A 19267-nucleotide genomic window follows, 5' to 3' on the forward strand; every position below is an offset into this window, starting at 1 on the left:
ATCTGATGTGTATTCTCTCCCATTGTCTATCCTTAATGTTATAACTTTCCTCCCAGAAGAGTTTTCTGTAAGGGATTTGAATTCCTTAAACCTTCTCTTCAGATTCTTTACATTTGAGGAAATAGATCCAGGTCTTTCTAGAGAAGTCATCAACAAAAATTACATAATATAGGAAACCCCCTAAAGAAGGTATAGACATGGGTCCACATAAATTTGAGTGGACTAATTCTAATACATCATTTGTTTTACTAGAACTACTTTGGAAAGACCCTTTTGTGTTTTTCCCTAAGGCACACCCCTTGCATGCCCCTGAATGATATTGTTGGAGTTTGGGTAAACCCGTGACTAGTTTTTCCATAGAAGACAGGGCACGAAAATGGAGGTGTCCTAATCTCCTATGCCATCTTTCATTAGAGTCTGCAATTTCATGAATTAGGGCAAGATTTGGCTCAGTACATAATTTATATAGATACCCTTGTCTATAACCTATGGTTTGAGCCTTCTTAATGGTAGAGTTCTTTGGCCATGCCAACACTTTACTATCCATGAAGGTAACCCTATATCCATTGTCTTCAAGTGCAGATATGGAAACCAAGTTCCTCTTGATACCTGGTACAAACAATACTCCGGTGAGTTGAATAGAGATACCGGACTTCAATTTGATGATACATGTTCCAACACCTCTAACTGGATGTGTAGAGTAATCTCCAATTGTCACTTCCTCATCAGTTTCTTCTACCATGGAGTCTAAGAGTTCCTTGAATCCAATGATGTGTCTTGATGATCCACTATCTATAACCCAAGTGTTGGATTTATTTGATACTTGGTTTGAAAGTGCAGAGTAGAATACATATTTCTCGGATTCATGCTCTGTCTTAGACTTTCCTACTTTGGCAAATGATGCTTGTTGCTTTGTTCTATCAGGACATCTGACTGCATATTGCCCATACTGATCGCATCTGAAACATTGGATTTGTGAAACATCTTTCTTGGATGAACCCTTCCCATGGTGTCTTTTCCTCTTCTTGAAGTGCTTCTTCTTTCCTTTCTTGTGAGAATTAGCATTCAAGACATGGAGATCTTCATCTACATTCTTTTGATTGAATCCTTTCTTTGTCTGTCTCGATTCCTCTTGAAGGCAGTCTGATCTTAGCCGGTCAAACTTTGGAAATTTAGACCTTGCACTAATGCCTTGAACAAATGTCTCCTAGGAATTTGGCAGACCATCTAAGGCAATAAGTGTTAGCTCCTTACTTTCAATCTGGTATCCAAGTGTTGATAGCTGATCCCTTAGTGTAGATATTCTCATAAAGTATGCGTTGATAGATTCTTCTTTGTTCATACTTATATGATTGATTTCTCTCTTTAGAGCCAAGGTCTTGCTGGAATTATTTATTTCATATGTGCTTTCAAGTGTCTTAAACATATGATATGCGGTCTCATGTTTTGTCAAGATTGGCACGATATGATCTCTAACTCCATCAACTATGATTTTCATGGCCTTTTCATTTCCTTCAATCCATGTTGTCTTCTCGGGACCATTCTCCGTTCTGCTTTATTTTCTTTTACAAATGACTCAACTTTATTCTCTTTTAATATCATCATAATCCTGAACTTCCATGATGAGAAGTTATTCCTCCTTCTAGCTTATCTTCGAATTTGATTACACTCGCCATAGAGGAATGTGATGTACTTAGATTTAAATCTGAATATCTCAAGTTCGATCGCTGCTTGGATCCTCCTTAACCTGGCTTTGATACCATGTAAATGCAGATCGTACTCCTCTCAGATTTGATAGTTGATAGATTGTAATTAATATTTCTGAATATATGTGATTTATGATTCTAATGAAGACTGTGTTTTGCAGGTCCAAATAAGGCTGAGAATGTTCGATTTTTAATTGCTCAATATTGCCTTATCGGGTCTGCATATATACTTGTATCGGGGGGGGCATGTCTTGAGTGGACATGTCTCCACAAAGTGGAGGCATGTCTGCTCAAGACGTGCCTCCTCATCGATGGCACTTAAACAGTATTTGAATACCGTTTTATGAACGGTCACTTACTATTAGTTAAGTAGTCACTAACTGTCATATCCCCTCCTTGATCGTTATTTATAATCTAAATGAAACAATTATTATTATAAACTAATATAATCAACAAATGATTATTTGAAATTATTAATATTTAATTATTAAATATTATTATTAATATTTATTAATATTTAATTATTAAATATTATTATTATTATTCACAAATTAATATTGAAAATTATTATACACAAATTATTTAGTAATATGTGAATCACATTTTATTATTAATAGAATTATTCACAATTTATTAATATTGAGCATTACCTCTATCAAAACTTATTTATTACAAAATCACCGATCATATTATTAATGCATCGGGCTGTGTTTAATAATGACAAATTTAAATTAGAGAACGCACAACTCAAGGGGGAGTCATATCCTTTAGGAAGGGTCGTGGCTTGTCAAGAAAATTAAATAACCTGACCACCTTCCTCTAGCAATACACACTCGGGGAGGAGAGATAGACTCGGTGAAGGAAAAATACCACAGCCACGAACTTCTGGAAACCCAAGGCGGAAGTCTCAGCCCTTGCGCCATAGCCAGTTTAATGAAAGATGAGATTACCATGCTACAACACTTCCCAAATTCAGAGAGCTTTCCGTTAAGAGTGGTGCCGGCTTCCAAAGAATGTTACCACACTAAACAGCTGTTCACAACCAGAGACCAGAGATAGCTGCGATGGTCTTGAGGGAAATATCGAACTGCTTCCAAACTCCTTATGGAAATGGTACCCATGTTAACTAAATCCAATTTAACCGGTATGACCTTTGGTCAAATAATTTCTCACAGCAATATAATGAATAAAAGGCTTCATGTGCCAAAACTTATAAGTGACCAAGCTTGATGAAGACAAATGGCAGATGAATATTCGGCTACATCAATAAAAGTATTTCTTATCAAAATATCAATCTCTCTATTTCCCAATTACAAGGTAATAATCGCATGAGCACAAGGTTGAAGATTTCAGATCCAGCGACCATTATAGCAAGTAAGAAGCAAATACAAAAAGGAGTATAAAGACAACTCGATCTGAATCTGCACATAGTCAATTTAATGTAAAAGTAATTCAGTTTAAAAAGGGACATAACCCTCCACTACAAAGTGAAGACTATACAAGGAAGAAACTCATTTAGTAAAACGAGGGGGAAAGGGAAGGAGGTCTGCTGCGTAGATAGAGTAAGATGTCTGGAAGCTACAGCTGCAGGTTAGGACAGGTAAGTAATGAATACTTCATTAATAAATATAAATATTGAACATTTTATTATATACGTTAATGAATATAATTAATGCTTATTTAATGTATATATTAATGAATATAATTAAGTAATATTTTAATATATATATTAATGAAAGTATAATTTAATATATATATTAATGAATATTTTAATATGTATATTAATGAATGTTAATAATGAATATTAATGAATATTAATAATTGGTGCTCATTAAAATGAAATTATTATCGATCAATTCAGATCAGAACTGTTATCTAGTTACAGGCATAACATCCTTGTTTCTAATGGTATGCATGTTAATGTGCTTAATATGCATGCTTAGTATATGAAGCTCGATAATGTCTTTATGTGTAAGTTTAACAATAATACTAACATAGTTTAAAATATGTATTATAGTAACACATAGTTTCATGACAGTGGCAGACCATGTCTGACATGCATCAGATCTGTCTCCCACTACCAGCCACTGAATATATCCATCACTAGTAATATTTTAGGCAGCAGTAGTAATAATAATAGGTTATTAGGAAATATTAAAATCATTGTCAACATATATATATATATATATATATATATATATATATATACATATATATATATCACTAAGGAATAATATAAAAGTTATTAATAAGGATATTTATACAATAACAGATATTAATACAACAAATATAATTAATGTAATATCTTTTAGAAACTACTCTGTAGTAACATATAATAATCCATTAAACTAGTAATAAAAAATATGTAAATGATTTATAGACGAACTGGAATAAGATTAAATTATCTAGTACTTGATAGACTAAAGAAAGAAGATCACAGATCTGCTTCATGTTAAGATAGCCTTGACTCTTAATTAAGATAGTTTAAGTCATCAGTACTTTGAAATAGATTAATTATGGTTCAAATCGGCATAAACCAGAAAGGGACATTACACTAACATATGTTTAATATGCCGATAAGAAAGGTATTCAACGTATATACAATGTAAGCAAATGTTGATCGATCATTATTCGATCGATAATGAAATCAATATGATATTAATTCATGCAGATCGAAAGCATTCTTTATTCGATCATGATAATTAATAGTGAGGTGGTAAACTGATATATTTCATTGTTGATTCTTTATCCGTTGATGCTATAATTTTAACACCGACCCTTGTATTGCTTAGTGCTGCCTTATTGAGGATTTGAATGATTTAAATCTGCTTTATTTTTGGCCAAAATCTCTTGGAGAAAGTTTACCTCACTTTGTAGAGTAGTCTCTCTTAAATGAAGGGGCATTTTGGCATGGTATATATATAGGGTTGAATGAGAGTTAGAAGTAAGCAATTTTCATTGAAGACCATTTGTATGAAGAGAAGAAATAAAAGGTTATTTAGGCAGATTTATGAGGAATATTTGATTAGACTCATGAGAGATATTTGATCAGCCATTTGTGAGAAGAGAAAAGATATAAAAGGAAGATCATTGCAGATTTCTGAGTAGAAATATTTGAAGATCATATGCAGTAATTCCTAAAGAACTCCTCATATAGATTGCAATATATGTTCTTATTTACCTGCTTTGTTGCATTCATCGATGATTTTTGTAGGGAAACTTAATTGCAGTTTCCTCAAGTCATTTCTCCACATTTTTCTTTAACCCTTCATACCATGTCACCACATCTTCCTCAAATTAGGATCCATCCGAGCAACAAAAGAAGAATGTTGGGTCTCTTCTAATGTAGTCTAGTGTAACCATTTCTGCTAATGCCAAGATCCAGGTATAGGGTGTAATATCCCCATCCAATTTCTGAAATCAAACAGGCAAAAAGTACCTTGTATGGTCCAGCTGTGGCAGGCCTAGGACACCTCCCAAATAGACAGTAGCAGAAACAAGGATTGGACCTAGCGAGAATAGTAAATAAAGGATGTTTACAAGACTTCATTAAGTATTGTATTTGAAACCTTGAGAAAGCTCCTTGTATTATCTTTATAAATGAAGTTAATGGCATACAAGACCAAGCAAGATTACTGGCAAGCGTATGAGCAAGTTTGTGGGAAATTGTCATTAATGACAAATGGCATCTATGTCAAGGAAATCATCATTGAAGTATACTATATGCAAGGAACAAGACACATACAAGACAGCGATTAACAGATGACAAGCAATCTGTTTTGAACAAGACCTTAATGTCAGTAATAAATAAGGAGCAACAATATGAAACTGCAAACCGACTCCATATTATATTGATATCATGATCAGGCTTTTCATGGTGACTATGAAAGCAATCAATATTATACTGAAGATCAATAGATTAAAGACAATGTTGAACCAGAATAATAGTGTGAATAAGATCGATTAAGATAAGAGAATACTTATACAATGCTGCCAACAATGTTCCCAAACCAAGGCGACTTGTTTGTAGATATAACTAAAGCAAACGCGGGAGATTATTCATAAAAGAGATAACGATATAAGGATAAAATTTATGTTGAGAACAAAGTGTATAGAGGAGATGAAATTTCATAATGATGCGATATTTAATAATCACATAACTTGATCAAAAGCAGCATGTAACTAATGAAAGGACATGAGAATATACAACTGAAAAGGTGAGATTAAGGTTAGAGAAGCAATCAGTTCATTAGTAATTAGTTAAAGATGAAGAATAAGTATGCTTAAGGACATGGTTAACTGCTTGCAAAAGATATGATGATGGTGACACAACTCTTCATATCATGCCCCATCAATGGGTATATAATGAAAGATCGTGGAGTGTTAAGAGGGGGTCGGATTTTGATTATCTTTTATTAATTTGTAGCAGAGTGCTAAGGCAGCCAAGTGGAGGTGGTGTATTTACCATGACAAATTTGTGGAAAATATATTAAGGGACGTTACATAGGGTCAGCTCCTAGAGTGAAAACTAGCGACTAATTATTATTTTCCATTGCAAAAACATCACATAAAAAAGACACAATGATGTCATATTGTATTCATCCATCGTACGATACAGTACATTACGCAACCTGTGATCAATTGCATTCCATGCCATAGTCAATTTCTCATCCCACAGCCTTAAGCTTACAATGGAAATAAGCCACACCCGGACCGACGATGGGCTGGTCCAAGAGGGGCCAATAGCTCAGTGCTAGAGCACTCCAGCAACGTATGGAAGGTCCTAGGTTCGAGTCCTAGCTGGTCCATGTCTCAACATGGTATTAGAGCCAGGTCCAGGCTAGGAGCCCCAAGCACACGAGAGGTGTGGCTTAAGGGGGGTGTTGGTGTTGGAAATAAGCCACACTTGGACCGACGATGGACTGGTCCATGTGAGAGTTGAGAAATACAACACCACAGGAGCCCAAATGATCTCTGCAAGCTGAATAACCTGTTACAAGGAGAAGCAAGCAAACAAATAATAGAAAAAACAATACACATAAAATATGCTCAAAAGATGAGAGCTCCATATTCACAAAATGTGTAATGTGATAATCCTTACAATACAATGAAAAGAATAAACCTCTAATAGGTCAAGAAACCCTAAAAAAGAAAACCTAGGCTTGCACATAATAATTAATAAAATATTTAATTATTATGTACCTAAAGTTAGCTTAAGTGTAAAAGAGATAAAGGGAACTTAAATAATTAAACAAATGTTGTTTAATTAATCAAGTAAAGACCTGAATACTCTAACAGTCCAAGAGGGGCCAATAGCTCAGTGGTAGAGCACTCCAGCAGCGTATGGAAGGTCCTAGGTTCGAGTCCTAGCTGGTCCATGTCTCAACACATCCAACGTGTAGCCACCATTGGTTTTGTGTTTCGTCCCTGCAATTCTTTGTTCAGGTGTTTGCCTGTCTCACTGCCCAGTGTGTCCTCAGAAATGACTCATATAGTGGTTTGTATGCATCCCGCATTGCAAGGATTTTACCATTGATATACAAGCATCAATCCCTCCACAACATTTGTCCTCTATATCCAGCTACATGGCAGTAGTCTTGTGATCTTTAGCATACAGGTGCTAAGTGACATCCAACTGTCATTCACTTGTCCATCACTATCTGTATCTTCAATACTTAGCCCCCTTTTCTTCACTTTGGTGACATTCTATAAGGTCCATCACTGATTGGAAATCAACTTCCGTTTTTTTGACATTGGCAATGCCATTTTGACAATGTCTATGGCTTTGCATATTTTAGTGCCAACATGAAATTTGCATAGATTTTTGTGTGAAAAGGCTGTTAAGTTGTTTTAAATTGGAGGCACGTTCATGAAAAGGATGGTGAAGGATGTTGTCGTACAATGAATGGCATTCATGGAGATCTCACAGTGTCAATGGAATGATTCATTGTCCCATATTTATGGAATATATTATAAAGAGATTATTGGTTGGCATTGCTGGACGATTCAGCAATCCAAAGTTCTCATTTATGGATTATGATTTTCTGTAATGATTAGTTTGTTTAAGATCAAAGAAATTTTCTTTCATGGGCTTGAATATAACTATGTGGCATGTGAAGCTACCGATGCATTATTCCTGTAAACAAATGCTGATAAGGTTGAAGGCAATAGTATTTGAGGAACAATTGCTGCATGATGTCCTTGAGGTTTGTGAGATGATACACCAGATATTGTTATTGTCAGTTAGAGAGTTTGATTGAAAATACTTACAGTGATGATTTATTGGAGACAATGAAGGCAATGTTTTATAAACTACTGTAGATCATCATGGAGAAATGATTAAGGCTACTTGGAAATTCAGTGCTCCTGCCTGTAAAATGTTTTTTATTGTTACCCTTTTACATAGAGATGATTAATGCTCAGGGCATAGTGGTTTAGCTATTAGAGTGGTGAAGATGCTATAAAATTTTGAGCTAATTTAATGGATCACTTTCTTTCAAATTCATACCCTGTTAATGAAAAAGATTAAGTGACAATTGGTAAAAGTCATAATTTTTTGTTGTTTCTTATTGTTACCCTTTTACATAGAGATGATTAATGCTCAGGGCATAGTGGTTTAGCTATTAGAGTGGCGAAGATGCTATAAAATTTTGAGCTAATTTAATGGATCACTTTCTTTCAAATTCATACCCTGTTAATGAAAAAGATTAAGTGACAATTGGTAAAAGTCATAATTGTTTGTTGTTTCAGGTGAGATGGTTCCTTTTGAGGAGTCCATAAGTTTTTCTGCAACTATGCCAAAGTGGCTACTGAAAACAATTGAAGTGTAGAGTTGCATTTGAACTCGATGGAATGTCTTTAGAAAAACTGGCTTGTTGATTTGATTGAAATTCTTAATTCCATGTGATAAATTTAAAATTTTAATTATAAAATATTATCTCTAAATTTCAAATTTTAGATCTTAATCATCATATTTTACATTTAGTTTAAATTTTGATATGAATAAGTGTAAAATAATAATTATCTGAACATTTCTATCCATGTTTGTGTGTGTTCTGTCTGTACATGTTTGGTTGAGGGTTTACCAATTATAATCTTGCTGTTTTATCAAAATCCATCCAATGTTGTCTTGATCAAGTTTTTGAAAACTTTTGCAAACCACCCGATTCTTTACTTTAAATTTTCATGGTGTTCTTAAAGACATGGCATCAGGATTTCAGACTCTTATTTACTGTGCTGCATTTGAACAAATTCCTGGAAGAAATTTCGTTATGTCAAAGGGCTTTATCATGTCTTTACTTTTCCTCAATTCTTCATAACTGATCAATAGTATACCATAAAAATTATGTGTCTTATTTGCAGGGTGAAAAAGCTCTAAGAGGAGCCTACAAAAAGTCCAAGAACATCGACTACTACATTGTGAGGCCTGGGGGTTTAACTAATAAAGAAGGGGGAAAGCATGGCCTCATTGTTGACCAAGGTAAGTTTCCCATCTCATAATTCGTTGATTCTCATATCAAGTAAATATTAGTGATGCCAAATGAATGAGTAGATTATAAAAATAAAATATTTTGCTTTTGACATTTTGAGTTTATCAGTAATGTTATATGCACTCAAGTTTTTTAGGTTTTCAGTCAGACATAAAATCATATGCACTCATTCATGGCTTCCTTCTGCATTTGTAACTATATTAGACAAAATAATGTGCATATGCATAATTGGTATACATTTGCAGCCTAATCAAATTCCAAGTGTGACCTTGAAGATTCCAGTCCTGTGCATAGATCGATTGAATGTAAATAATTTGGGCATGGAATTTTTTAGTAATAGTTGTATTCCATGGTCAGTGGTTTATGCTCATAGAAACATGTTCCATCATAATGCAGGGGTGTAAAACATAATCTTTGTATGGTAGGAATCTCCATCATTTGTGGCACAATAAGTAGATGAGAATTCATGAGATAAACATCAGGTTTCTTGTATCTAGTCAAGATTTTGTTATTTTAATGTGACTTGCATATGTACTTAATATGGCAATTTATTCAGATTTTTTGGTGCTTTTTTATTTAATTATTGTTTTCTATGTATTGGCAATAGGCATTTGCTAATGCATACTAAGAAGACAGTGGCTGTTGTAGGGAACCGAGGACATCAAGGGGGTGATAACATGTACATAATGAATGCATGGCCTTTGTGTTTTGTTTTACCCATACCAAATTTATTGTATTGTGTTAAATTCAAACCAAAACCTTGTCTTTTCTTGATTATGAGTCACACTTGAGACCTTGTCATCATCATCCACACTGCTATTATCTCTGGTTAGTATCTTTGTAGGTCCAATGAAATGAGCATTCTAATGCATTTGGAGAGGTGAAAATCAAAGCTTAGATGGTGGAGAAAGGGCCAAAGTTCACTAAGACATAAAAAAATTTCTCAGTTAGAGGGCACATGCCTGTATGATGAGATGCATGAAAGACAAGTTGTTAAATCATAAAAATATTGCCCTATTTAGTGGTGTACATTCTTGTGAAGGTGAAATATAAATTTTTTGAAGTTGCTAGTCAGTAGGCTGGCATGCACCAATTAAAGGCAAAACAAGTTTCCAAAATAAAATATCTTTAAGGCTGTTATCAGGTGTGCACCTCATCATGGGAAGATCATTTTTCAAAACTCAAAATATGCTCCCCAGCAGTCAATCAAAGGTAAACTGGGTTTCAAATACAAGAGATGTAGGTTTATGGTCAAGTGCGTGCCCTATAAGGAGCTGACCAGATTTTCACTAACTTAAAATTTGCATTTGTGTAAATGGGCACATGCCATCCAAAGGGATAGCAGTTTTTAGGTGAAATTTTCTACGAAGAGACAATAGTCTGAAACCCTAGGTGATTGCAGGTCTTTTGTTGGTTTTCCATTGTCAAAGAGTCTCCTGTTAGGGTTTTACTTTTTACAACTCTTAAATGGTAGTTTCCTGCTCTGATAAAAGAACAGTGACCAGCAGTCTTCTCAACAATAAAAAAACGACAAAGACCAGTGACTTCAGTCTGATAATGGCATTTTTTCAGTTATAAATGGCAACATTTTGAATGCCTCCATGATGTCTCTGATTTCAGACATATATCAGCAAGGTTGGGACACTCACAGTGAGCAGATTTTCGGTACAAAGTCACAGTTTTGTGACAGAAAAGCAAAGATTACTTGCATATTATGACAGGAATTATGATTGATATGGTCTTTTGGTTGTGTAGTGGCAATTAACATGCATAAGATGGTTGGTGCTGTTTTGGTAATCAAGGGCAGGGGCAGCAAGTGAATGGAGGTTTTTTCAAACTAAGTCACCAAGATTGGTCATTTGCTTTTTGCTGACAAATTTGTTTGCACCTTTCATGATACAGATGCTCACAATGGAAATACATGTCTGGAGATGCAAAGACTTATCAGATTATGGGATTTCTAGGCTCCAAATCAACAAATTTGGGTATTGCTCAATGTCTAATAAATGAACCTGATATTATAGGATATATTGAATCTAAACTTGATTTTGATAAAGTAAGGAATACTCTGTATTTTCATACATTGAATGCTTTCTTCTGTTCACAGAATCAAGAAGATGAAATAAGTATGAAAATATAAGAAAAAATCAAAAGAGGAAAAAGTATGGCTAGAACCACAATGGAACAACAATATTTACAAGAATCAAAGGTTTTTCCTGCTTTGCTCAAATTCTTTTAGGTATATAAGGATTGTTGATAGAAGAAGAGCCTAATACTACCTAAGTATTCCTTGTGTTCTCTAAGGAAGAAAAGGGCACATTAGCACCTAAGAAGCAAAGTTGTGTCCCGATCCTTTCGACTAAGCAAAAATACATTAGTTGCAATGACGAATCAAATTGTTTCATTTGAAGGGCTGTATTTAGAACTTGCGAAGACAAAATTGAAGAAAGTCAATCTACTCAAGTTGCTCAGTTAATATCTATTGAGGAGATGGAAAGTTTCATATTATAAATTGATATTTTTTCTTAAATTGTACTGCACTGCCAAAGGATGAGAACATTCTTTTCTTTGAGTATATTTGACTTCAAGTTAACAACTTCCATGTGCATTAATGATGAAAAGTCTTGGTTGACATCTTTGCTAGAGATAGGGAGTTTGTTGCCAGAGATGAAAATAGTTCTTCAAAATATCAACAAAGGGTCACATGGAGATCATGATTTTCTTTTTGAAGATAGCTTATCTTTAGAGGCATGCATTAGATTGGAGATATATATGGAAAATTTGATGCCAGATCTTGACTTTTTCCTTCAACATCTTGAGAGTGGGCTGTTGTTAATAGACTGTGTGAATTTTCTCTTGAAGTTTGACTTGTCCTTGAACAATAGTTTCCATGTGCATCAAGAGTGTGATAAAGAATCAGAATATGGGATTACCTTTTTTCATGAAGATGTGCTACAATAATGGGATTACCATTTTTCATGAAGATGTGCTACAACAATGGGATTACCATTTTTCATGAAGATGTGCTACAATAATGGTATTACCATTTTTCATGAAGATGTGCTACAACAATGGGATTACCATTTTTCATGAAGATGTGCTACAACAATGGGATTCTACAAGATATATTCAAGAAGAATGGATGGAGTTAAGAGAATTGAAGATTTCCTAGTTGTTCTTACTCAGGTTTTCTCTGCATGGACTTATATGTTTTCTTGAGCCTTTCTTCAAATTATATTTTTCATAGTTTTCAAGGTTTCATATTATTACAGTTGGATTCTCAACTTGTGAGGATAGGTTACTTTTCTTAACCTGTAAATGGATTTATGTGACCTATTTTGTACCCTTTTCGCCATGCTCATAATACAACATTTTTGTTACAATGTTGTGTTGTGTCATATTTTCTCATTTGTGATGTGATAGTTATGTAGTGATGTATTTCCCCATTCATAATGTGGTTTTGGGATTATGTTATCATCATTTAGGTGATTTGAGAGTACCTCGACTCTGCCCAACTAAACTAGTCTATTCTAGATACCAAAGATTTTGAAAGTTCTCTTATACCCTAAGTATGCTGGTCCCCAAACATAGCAAGTTGTTGTACATGTGCAATTTTATTTGTATTGTGTGCAGTTTGCAACTGAAAACTTGTCACTTGTTGATTATGATTTACACTCGAGTCCTTGTCATTTTCATTTGCGCTGTGTCATCTTAGTGAGTATCTTTGTAGGGCCAACAAACGGATCTTTCGAACACATTTGGAGAGGTGAAGGTTGAAGTTTACGTACAAAACATCACTAAAAAATCTACCCAATTAGAGAGGGTGCATGCTTGTGTGAAGAGATGCTTAAAAGACAAGTTGACAAGTCATAAAAATGCTCCCCTATATGTTAGCCTGAGCCCTTGTCAAGTAAAATTGTTATCTAGTAGTTTGGTGCACACAAATGAAAGGTAAAATAGAGTTTTGAAATAAAAAAATGCAAGGCTGTTATCAAGCAGGCGCCCCATCAACAGGTTTTGTAAGAACAAAAGATTATGGGGCTAGATCAATATGCTTATAGATGTGAGGGTTTTTGTCCTACACCTTCAATTTGGAGGTTTCTGTCCCCAAATTTGCTCCAGAACTCTGCCAATATGCTGCGGACCTGCTGAAGGTAGAAAATTCTCCAAAATTCATCAATACATAATGAGCAAAATGCCACATACAACAACTTTTATGCCTCTAGCCCTAATTCGACCTCCTTTGGGAATATTCCAAGATACCAAAAGAATCTTTTTCCTTCCTCAAGTTCACCCAGCATGAAGGGTCAGCTCATCATTAACATTTTGACCACCTTTTAAAATGTTTTTATCACCTAGGGGGGTGTGCAAGGTGGTATTTCATAAAGTTATTAAATCTTCTTTTAAATTAACTTTTTCTATTTTTAGAAAAAGTGACTTTATAACATTATATTATAAATTTCATTAAGAAGGTCCACCAAAGTAATAAATCTTCTAAGTATAGGTCCTCTCTGGCCAACCAATCATCTCCAAACACTGAATTTCACCTATGGAGATGGGTGACAGGTGAATCTCCCATCCTGAATGAGCACTAAGAAAGAGGGGACATTACAAAAAATCATATTCATAGACATGGTGTAGGCTGTCATGTTTTTTATTTTTTATTTATGTTACTGCTTTAGTGGTTTACAAATTAGTTCTAGTGGCTTGTACGTTCAATTTTTTTTTTTTAAAATTAACACTAGTCAAACTACTATGAAACTTTTGTATATCCTCCGCTATTGCACTATGTACGACTTGAAGTAAGAAAAACAAAAGTGAAATCCTTGGTTGAAAAAGATTAAGAACAAAGATTTTAATTGTGTATCATTAGCTTCTGTGCTTCGTGCGATGTGAAGTAAGGAAAAAAAGAAGATAATCTTTGTGTCTAAATCCTTTGCATTATGCTGCATGCATAGTCTGAAATATATATATAAACTTATAAATTGTAAACTGCATGCAATGATTAATGCACTCAAGGACATGGGAAAGATTGATTGGATCAAAACAGTGGTCAATGATGCTAGAGATGTGCAGATGTTTATTTACAATCACCACACTTCACATGCACTCTTTAGACCTTCTCTAAGAAGGAATTTTCGAAACCCATTGAGACCAGATTTTTGAAACTTGTTGAGACTAGATATGCATCCTATCTCATTCTCTTGGAGAGAATGCTTCAGATGAGAGGTGTAGACACCTAAAAATGTCTCATCAATAGCATACTAATTATTCGTCTTATTAATTAAATAGTTCTTTAATTATTTAATTAAACTAATTATTATTCTTTTGAATTAATTCTAGTCATCACATTTCTCCAAAATTACTAATTATTCTATTTATCTCTCTTATTAATCATTTAATCATTTAACAATTTCTATATAATTAATTAAATATTTATTATTTAATTAATAACGATTTAATCTTTTAATTAAATAATCTTTATTATTTAATTAAATTTCATTTCTAATGATTAAATAATTTCTTAAAATTATTTAATTAACTAACTCATTCTTTTTCAAATTCAAATTTCAAACTTCCCCCAAATTCTAATTTCATCAAGTTTCAATTAATTACATGTGCATTTCACTTTCGAAAATCCAAATTTAAATTGAAATAAAAATCAAATGCAATTTCATGTCAAAATCCTACAGCACATGTTGAAATTCTAACTCCCACTGATTTTTCAGTTTGATTGGGCAATCAATTCAGTCAACTGAACAATCTATTCAATCATCTCCCTAGTTAACTCAGTTAACTCCTCAATCACCTTTTTGGAACGGAACAATCAAATCAGTTCAATGGTCAATCAGCACTTCAGTTCTATTTCTCACCCAATCTGTCTCAAAAATCTATAAAAGCATCTCATTTCTCCATTATCAACAATCATGAACTTCGAATCTTTGTGCCACTTGCAGGTTACCAACGCGATATTTGAGAGCCATCATACCACAAAGAAGAGAAGAACAATGGAAGCAACATGGATAATAGAGAGTTTTAATTAGATCTATTTGATCAAAATCTCTTATTAGGCTAAATACTTTCATTGATTTATGTTTAGGATTGCTTTAGTAGTTAAGAATTCATGATTTCCTTATTCCCTATTTAGCAATGATAATTTTAAGCATGAAAACAAGAGGCATTACAATTAATGGTTATGATAGTAGAATAGAATCGGCGACCCTGAGTCCAAGGTAGAGTAGGGGATGAGGGTGAAGGATGTAATGCAGAGTGATGATTTTGGGGTGATGCAAAATATATGGTCCATCATTTATCTTGTTTTCCTAGTTATTGGATATGGTGATGCTAATGCAACTAGCCTTCGAGAGGTGTTTGAGTGCATTGATACTATGCTTGACCAAATGAGGGTTGTTGTGCGAGATAACCCCACATTAGCATTCTACAATGAGCACATTTAGCCAATCATTCATTGAAAACGGGAAAAGCTCAACACTCTTGCACATGGATGCTAAGTGGTACAAACAAAGGCCTAGTAGTGTTACATCCATATAGGATGTTAAGGTGAAGGCAAGGTTATTTAGGGCCATCCCAAAGATGTATGATCTTGTAGAGGCTATCATTTGTATTGAGTGGACAAAATTTGCCACTCTCAGGGGTTACTTTGAGGTGGCCAAGATGGATATGGCAACTATGGCATAGGAGGACCCGATTTTGTTGTGGAATTTCCATGGACCAATTTCTTTGACTGCCACTCAAGCCATTCGATTGCTATCCCAAGTTTTTAATACTTCTACTATTGAGAGGAACCATTCTACTTATAGCTTCATCCACTCTCTTAAGAGGAACAAACTTACCTCTAGGAGAGTAGAGAAGCTTGTGGTTGTACATAGTGCTTCGCGTCTCATTGACCGCAATACACTTTTGTACAAAATCCAACAACAAGGTGGGATGCAGAGCTAGAGGAGCCAGCATAGATTGATGAGGATGCTATAGTTACTCAGGCAGGCTGGTTGGTCTTAGTTTGGGAGAGCTTGACGATGTGAGTCCACTTCTAGTTCCAATAGTTCTAGTGATGAAGAGCTTGGGGATGCTTAGAGCCTTCACTTCACTCCATTTTGTTATTTTGACAACTTTGTACTCATTGTAATCATTAACAAATCTTGAGTGTAATATAAATTTTGTATTTGACATTTTGAATTTTCATCGTTCAATGTTAAATTGTTAATGTTAAGTTCAAAGTTTAGTAGTATTTAAGTTTTTACTAATTTTCCAAAGTTTCATCTGTAATTCTTATACATCTTTTTATAACTATTTTTTCAAGTACTATATGTATATCAACACAAATCCCCCCCACCATCAACAAATCTAGGCCTTTGGTCCCCATCCTTGAATCTTTTCCTTGCAACCTTGTAAGAACCCTGCTGGTTCTAACTTCTCTGACAAACTATTGCTGGTTCGTTTTGGTGTTTTTCAAGGGTTTTAGAAAATTAAAACAAAAAGATAACACTTTTGCCAGGCAAGAAATGCACATAAAACTGAACTGGAAAAGAATTGAGAGCGACTGCAACTATATTATGAATAAGATAACTGCTACAATAATTCCTACTGCTAATAGCATACCCGTAGGTCCTTAGCTTATTTTAAATGAAGAAATTTGGTGTTTACCAGCCAAAACTAGGAAATTGACCAAAATGGACGTACAAGACTGGAATGCAATTTCTTTGAGCCATAAAGTAGTCACATCAACTTGTCAGGGCTAGGCGTTGGGAAATGTATCTTCAAATTGCAGGAAAGGGAGGCGTTTCAGCCTCTAGCCAAAAATGCCTTGTCTGGAACCCCACATGCCAGGCTGAAATAGTACGGCCAGCAAAGAATTTGTACGGCTGGTTATTGGAATTGTAAAATGCTGCTAATGAGGCTTCGAACCTGTGATGCCTCATTCCTTATTCAAAATCTGCAAATAACTGAATCAATTAACCTTTGATGAAGCACATGAAGACTCCTGAATGAAGCCCTTCCAATTTGCAATAATTCAGCTGATCTTTCACGGCCTCAAAATCATAGATCCATGAAGAATGAACGTTCTTCAATAGCAAACCCTCTGAAACCCTTGTCTCAGAAAATACATAGAGCAAAGAAAAGAATTTCAAGTAGTCAATAATAATGAGTTTGAATTGCTAATTCTCCTTATAACTCCAAAAAGCACGACTTCCCAAAAGCCACGCCCAAATCACAATTAAATACATTTAAATGTATTTAATTCATCTCCATAGTTATATTCACCTTGGGTGCACAATTCATTTAAGTGGCTTTTTTTAAAAGTTACTTTATAAAATTTAAGTGACTTGTAATTTAATAAAGTCACTTTATAATATTTAAGTGGCATTAATTTTAATAAAGTCACTTTATGACTTTATAATATCCATATAAGTTAATTAAATAACTTAACCACTTAAATATTAATATCTCCCTCAATATTTAGTCTTTTGACGTGCCGTTAGATGCTGGGGTCAACACTGAATAACCCCCATGTGTCTAGGTGCCCTGACTAAAAATATCACAACTGCCAGATTGACTTACTATAAATAGTGAGTCCCTCAACTAAGCCCATACACTGATTGCAAAGGCCCTAGAACTGAAACCAAGATTGAACTGAAGAAGTGGAACTGCCACTGAGACTCTCTATCCCAAATGTTAGCCTACGAGAGTCCAAATAATAGGCTAATCCCTTGAACTCTGATGCTCATGAAAACAGGGACATTACACACCCCATCAATAAACTCCATGGAACTATGGTGCAAACATATGCCATGCATATGCTCCATCAAGGGGTAACGAGTTTCCTAAAACCTCTAGAGAGTGCAAACATGTTGGGCATGTGCCTCATTATAGGAAGACCATTTTTCAAAACCCAAAATCTGCTATTAAGCAATCAAGCATCTGCTGTTTCAAAGGTAAACAAGGTTTCAAGATTCAAAAGATGTAGGGTTATGGTCAAGCAGACACTCTATAAGGAGATGACCAGAGGTTTTTGCATTTGTGTACATGGGCAAATTCCATCAAAAGAGATAGCAGATTTTATGTGATTGAAAGGTCTATGTTGGTTTCCATCTTCAAAGAACCTCATTTGAGGGATTTTACAACTCGTAAATGGCAGTTTCTGGCTCTGACCAGAAACATAGATCAGCAGTGTTCTCAAACGTCATAAATCTATAAAGAAAAGTGATTTCAGTTTCTTATAACAGAAGATTTAATGTATATATGACAACAGTTTGAATGCCTTCTTGATGTCTCTGATTTCGGACATATATCAGTAAGACTGGGACTGTCACAATGAACAAATTTTTAGTATAAAGGTATAGTTCTGTGATAGAACAATGAAGGTCCCTGTTGTGACCTTTTCATACCTCGCCCCGTTGCAAATGGGGACCCCCCTTTTTTGCCTAGGTATCTAGTTGTTTTCGAGGGTTTTGATTAGTCTGGTAGTAGTTTTGATGTCCAAAGGCATAATTCGCTCTTAAAATTTTGGATAAGTCTACAATCTGAGTTAGCATTCATGAATGAGTATTAAGATTGTGACTTGGAAGCTAAATGCACAATATTGACAATTTTGTGAAATGTTGTCAATATTGTCGAAAATGTCAAAGTTGTCAAGTTTTGAAAATGTTGCATTTCATGGCAAAAGGTTGTATGGGGTTGAATTTCCACTAGAAAATGTTTCTTACCCCATGAATCTGCCAATAGGTTGAAACGTGGATTTTGCAGTTCAGAAGAGTTAGATTGGATTCAAGTTTGTTGAATGAATGCTGCAAGGCTTACAAAATGCTTCATTTTTGTCTAAAGTGTTGAGCAACCTAACAGATTTTGCACCAAGGCAAAGCAAGGTAAGTGTTGATCAAAATGTCAAACTTGATCAAATTCCGCCATTTATAAGGGTAAAATTGCAAAACTTCTTCAAAGTCAACCATTGTGGGTTTCAAAAGTGCAAAACTTCTTCAAAGCCCACCAATTCTCTTGGTGAAAAATGTTGAAATGTCACAAACTCCCCCATTCAAGTGTCAAATTGTAAAA

General features: G+C 34.6%; 1 protein-coding gene across 2 annotated transcripts in view; it reads left to right on the forward strand.

Moving 5' to 3' along the window:
- Positions 1–19267, forward strand: part of LOC131030220 (protein TIC 62, chloroplastic) — a 173750-nt gene that overhangs the window by 112017 nt on the left and 42466 nt on the right. For both annotated transcript variants that reach the window (XM_057960946.2, XM_057960947.2), the window contains exon 5: positions 9069–9186. In XM_057960946.2, coding sequence (XP_057816929.2) covers positions 9069–9186 — 118 coding nt within the window. The remainder of the gene's footprint in view (positions 1–9068; positions 9187–19267) is intronic.

Source organism: Cryptomeria japonica, chromosome 9, assembly GCF_030272615.1.
Source record: "Cryptomeria japonica chromosome 9, Sugi_1.0, whole genome shotgun sequence".
NCBI classification, from domain to species: domain Eukaryota; kingdom Viridiplantae; phylum Streptophyta; class Pinopsida; order Cupressales; family Cupressaceae; genus Cryptomeria; species Cryptomeria japonica.